This window comes from Pyxicephalus adspersus, chromosome 9 (genome assembly GCF_032062135.1).
Source record: "Pyxicephalus adspersus chromosome 9, UCB_Pads_2.0, whole genome shotgun sequence".
Lineage (NCBI taxonomy): Eukaryota > Metazoa > Chordata > Amphibia > Anura > Pyxicephalidae > Pyxicephalus > Pyxicephalus adspersus.
The window spans coordinates 65,889,239-65,894,799 of NC_092866.1; the positions used below are offsets into that span (position 1 = coordinate 65,889,239).

Below are 5,561 nucleotides of genomic sequence, written 5' to 3' on the forward strand. Positions count from 1 at the left end.
ACTTGAAGCAATAATAAGGATGACACTATGCGGAATCCTGCTGCTCACCTCCCATCTTGGTGAGTTTGAGAAATAGCGGCAGTGACGGGCGGTCAGCGAAGACATCACTCTGGCGCACCAGGCATTCCTTGATGGCATCATAACCATTCAGGACAACAGTGGAGATGCCACCCAGGTCCAGGCTGAAGATCTGAAATATACAAGAAGATTCACTTAGGTGAAACCAAGGAGCTTATATTGTGATGTCACAGGTCCCTGTCCTGCCTCTCATCCCTGCTGACCAGTACTGGGTGATATCAGAACCTATTCTGGTAATAAAAGCCCGGCCACAATTACTATACAGCCCAGGTGGCATTGAACCCTGCAGCCTCCTGGGGGCCCATTTTGCCGGATGCACTAGGGGCCGTATGTAACATATATTAGGTAGAAGGTTCCAGGGTGGGGTGGCAATGGCTGCAGCAGCATAGATTGCAGTTCTTCCCCTTTTTGTACTGAAGCCCCCCTGGCACCCGCAGCGCCCCCTACCCCTCAGCCTGGCCCTGATAGGTCGGTAGAGGCAGCAGAGGCGCTGACCATATTTCATCATCCTCTGCACTTTGCCCCTCCGGTCACCGAACGGCCGCTGAGCAGTTTACAACCTGACAACTACTACAAGGAATTCCTGGAAGCAAATAAGGTCGGGAAACACCAAGCGGTCACAAGCTAAGGGGTTACACCAGGAATGGTGAGCAGCCAATGAGAAGCAGGAATTCAGAGTGAATGTTTGTCATCTGCGACATTCCTGCAGAGCGACATACAGAGACAACATTCACCATACAGGGGCCCAATCATACCAAACTATAATAATATCGGAATTCAATCAGGACATAACTGCAAATCTTTATATTGGTCATATAATCCTTTAATTGTAGAATATTACACAGATTATACCTCCATGTGGATCTGTACAAGATTAAGATTAATAAAGATATTTTCTATGCAAATTGCACTGACTAAGCCAATCAGGACCTGTAGCTGCATTGTGATTGGTCCATTTTCAGGCCCATGTAATTAGCATGATACCTGCATAGCAAAATCCAGAAGTCATTTCTGCATCTCAGCGGCATTTCTCTTATAGGGAACGTCCCAAATTCATATCACAATGACTTTCTCATATTGAGGGCAGCATGGTGGCTCGGTGGTTAGCACTCCGGCCTTTGCAGCGCTGGGTCCCAGGTCGGAATCTCAGCCAGGACATTATCTGCATGGAGTTTGTAGGTTCTCCCCGTGTCTGTGTGGGTTTCCTCCAGGTAATCCAGTTTCCTCCCACATTCCAAAAACATGGAGTTAGGTAATTGGCTTCCCCCATAAATTGTCCTTAGACTGTGATAATGACATATGACTATGGGGGGAGGGGCATTAGATTGTGAGCTCCTTTGAGGAACAGCTAGTCACATGACTATGGACTTTGTACAGCGCTGCGTAATATGTTGGTGCTATATAAATACTGTGTAATAATAATACTAATAATTGAGGTGGGAGGACATTCGGGACCCTCATATAGTGAACCTGAAATCATCTACAAAGCTTCAACATATTCCACATACAGAATAGTTTTATATTTCCTTCTTATTCAACGCGTTTCACAGATTTCATTCTGCTTCCTCAGGAAATGACAAGATGGGAATATTCCATTTCACGTTTTAGGAATGAAAATATAGGAAGGGAATATGTGAACACTGCTGTATGTGGAATATGTTGAGGATTCACTTTGAACTTTTAATGAACATGTTATGAATGATTATAAATTCACCTTATTGGGGCCCTAAAGTCCCTTCACCTCAGAAAGGTGTGATTTCTGCGTATGCATCATTATTCATATAAATTCTGCGCCCTGTTGGGTAGATTGTTATAATATGATATATAAGTAAATATAAACTAATAATTATTTATCAGCCCTCCTGGCTCTGCCCCCCTGTAGGGCAATTATAATAATATGATATATAAGTAGATAATTATTGATCAGCCCCCCCCCCCCTTGGCTCTGCCCCCCTGTAGGGTAATTATAATATTATGATATATAAGTAGATAATTATTGATCAGCCCCCTGTAGGGGTAAATAACACAAGAATAATGCTCATACTATCATCACATTACCTCCCCGTGGCTGTGGCTCAGCCTGGCCATGTACACATGGGGCTCCGTGGAGTTCAGGCTCAGGATGTTCCCTATCAGGGGAAGCCCGGTGGGTCCAGGTGGGAAGCCCTTAGGTCTCCTCTGTCTCAGGAGGTGTCTGATGGTGGATACAGTGACCAGCAGGGCGGCGCAAGAGAGCAGCAGCAGCAGCAAAACTTCCCCCCAGGACCCCATCTCACCCCAACCTACTGCGCCCCATTCCATTCAGACAGTAACCCTAAACTACCTACGCCCCGCCCCCGGAACGCCCCTTACTCGTACTATCATTGGTTCTCCCGCCCCTGGGAAGCGCCCTCCGTACTGCATTCCGGTAGACTCTACTCCGCCCCCTAAGTGTTTCACCCAATTCCGTCATGCCCTCAGACTACAGTCCCGCCTTTCGCCCCGCCCAGGATGCCTCATTGGTTGCAATGCCGCTAAGTATGAATGACAGGCTGAAGCACGCGGAAGGTGACGTCACGAAGGTTGATGTTTGATGTGCAATGGTTACATTGTATCGTGTGCGATGGGCGGGGCCTCCGCAGAGGAAGGGGGCGGAGCTGGCAATTCTTAGAATCGGGCTCTGTAGGACGAAGGGAAGGAAATGAGCGATCGGTTCCAGGGAATTGTTCATTAGAAGGACGGCAGTATTGTAAGCAAGTCCGAGGGGGTCCCGAAACACCGGAAACATTAACCTGACCCTCGAAGTGCCATCTGTCCGGTGTATATGTCTCAGAAGAAGCATCCAGTCCTGATCTGCATATCTCTAATCTGCATATATCTAATTTGCATATCCATAATCTGCATATCCTTGATCTGCATATCCCTAATCTGCATATCCCTAATCTGCATATCCCTAATCTGCATGTCCATATTCTGCATAATATTCTAGTTCTCTGGCTTGAAGTATTGAAGTTGGAGGTTCAGAATAAGATCCAGCCAAGCCATAAATGTGAAGAAACAATGGAGCCCGCTGTGTTCCCTCATTGGAGGATTCTTTTATTTGTTTCTCAGTATTGATGTTTTATAAAAAAAAATGTGGCATTTCCTCCCAGAACAATGGTTACTAATAAAGAGAATGAGTACACAAAACCCGATAGTAGAGGAGTGGCGGAGGGTCCTACATGGAAGGGGCTGGTTGTGGAGGAGTGGCGGAGGGTCCTATATGGATGGGGCTGGTTATAGAGGAGTGGCGAAGGGTCGTACATGGATGGGGCTGGTTGTGGAGGAGTGGCGGAGGGTAATACATGGATGGGGCTGGTTGTAGAGGAGTGGTGGAGGGTCCTACATGGATGGGGCTGGTTGTAGAGGAGTGGCTGAGGGCCCTCTATGGATGGGGCTGGTTGTAGAGGAGTGGCAGAGGGTCCTATATGGATGGGGCTGGCTGTGGAGGAGTGTTGTAGAGGAGTGGCAGAGGGTCCTATATGGATGGGGCTGGTTGTAGAGGAGTGGCGGAGGGTCCTACATGAATGGAGTTGGCTGTAGAGGAGTGACGGAGGGTCCTACATGGATGGGGCTGGTTGTAGAGGAGTGGCGGAGGGTCACTAACTGACTTTCAGTTACTTTAGTATGTGCAGTTCTGCATGTCCAGCGTTGGGGGGGGGGGTCCCTTCGTCTCATTTAGCTGTAACATGAGTAAATCATTAAATCACGATGAAGGAGCAGAATTCAGGGGCTGACGTAGCACATTGTAGACCTGCCACTTACTGATTCTCAGGATTTCCCCAAACACAACATTTCCTCATTTACTTTTTGGTTAAATTAACCTCTTACCAGGTTTCACCAGGAGGGTGCAGTGTAGGGGCCCGGAGGGTCAGAAGGCCCATTATAAATGCCCCCATCTATTCCCAGCCCCGTTACACTATAACAGAATACATGATAATTTCCCTCCCCCACATTCCTCTGACATTCACCTGTCCGCCTGTGAGATCTCTGAATTCATTCTCTGTAACACCCAGAATGAAGTTTGATACACCAACCCGATCACCTGTAGACAGGTGATTGGACAGTGAAAGAAGAAGTAGCAGAATGAGGAGCTCATCTCTCTGATACTTTGCCCCATCCTCCAATCAGCATGGCAGCACATGTGTGCAAGATTTCAGCAAAGTGCTTTACCAATCTCCTTATCTACAGCACAGAAGCGAGTGCTGATCTTTCTAATATCCGTGAAGTGTGTATTGCTGGGCAGAAATGTTTTTTTCTCCATTATTCTGGGATTTATTTCTAATGTGTGATTTGTTGCTACTAAACCTTTTGTGCTGAAGCCCCCCCCTCCCCCAGTGTTCATGGAGGTTCTGTTTCGTCATTCTTCTGGTCACCTTGGGTGATCTCAGCACTGCTGCAACTCTTACAAATTCCCTCCCCATAACAGGGGCCCCTCCGGTCACATGACACATGATCTCTCCATGCCCCTCTGGTCACATGACACATGATCTCTTCAGGGGCCCCTTTGGTTATATGACACATGATCTCTCCATTGGCCCCTCTGGTCACATGATCTCCCAGGAGTAATGTTACACTCCACTCAATTAGCAAAGCGATCCATTGTAATTAGCTTGCCGCTTCTCATCAATATTCCACTTCCAAGAAAAGGCAAATGAAGTCTGACGTTTGTTTCAATTAGATCTGCGGTAAATAAAAAAGTCGTTTGGGCTGTGCAGAAAGTCGTTTAGTGAATCGGAGACCCCAAAGTGCGATTCATTCCTAGTCACATGATGCTCGGTGTCCTGGGGACAAATAAAGTGTTGTGTGGGGATAAAGCCCCATTGTTCCTCCTGCTGGTGATTGGCCACATTCACTCTTCACAGAACATCTCTGACCTCAAATCCCAGGGAGATAAGGAATTTATTATTACCGTTACCATTAATACGTTCAATAAATTCAAAATCAAATATAGGAAGGGAAAGTACCGAAATCCAACCCGATATCATCTTCTGACAGTCAATCTATAGCAGAGCTCAGATTGGGAGAAAGGGTGGCAGAACCAGGAGCCAATCAGTTGTAGTGCAGTGCTCATGTGCTCATAAGGAGCATGCTGATTGGAGGGGAGAGCAGAGGGACAGGTGAGCCCATTAGTCTTCGACTTCCCCTCTCACTGCCCATTCACAGGGATAGGAGAGGGACAAGCCCCCCACAACGTGTGAATGTGGGGGGACATTAGAGTGTCAGCTCCTCTGTACAGAGACTGATGCTACTGGCTCAGTGTTCTCTGTACAACACTGCAGTATATGTCAGAGCTATATAAATGTATAATAAGCAATGAGGGATTTGCCCAATTAGAATCCGGTCTGTTCCAGCCTATCAGAGCTTCCCCCTCTGCCAAGGTCCAAAATCATGGAAATCCATTTCCCAGCAGTTATGTAAACAATATTTCTGCAATACTAGCCTTCAGTCCAGATCTGTCCCCT

The 5,561-nt window shown here is 47.1% G+C and overlaps 1 protein-coding gene across 1 annotated transcript in view; it reads right to left on the minus strand.

Moving 5' to 3' along the window:
* The window catches only part of CYP2R1 (cytochrome P450 family 2 subfamily R member 1), an 8,107-nt gene extending 5,741 nt beyond the window's left edge, over nt 1-2,366 (minus strand). Inside the window, exons 1-2 of the mRNA XM_072422363.1 lie at nt 2,137-2,366; nt 49-190 (exon numbers count right to left, since the gene is read on the minus strand). Of these exons, the coding sequence (XP_072278464.1) occupies nt 49-190; nt 2,137-2,349 (355 nt within the window). The 5' untranslated portion in view covers nt 2,350-2,366. The remainder of the gene's footprint in view (nt 1-48; nt 191-2,136) is intronic.
* Nucleotides 2,367-5,561: the final 3,195 nt, after the last annotated feature.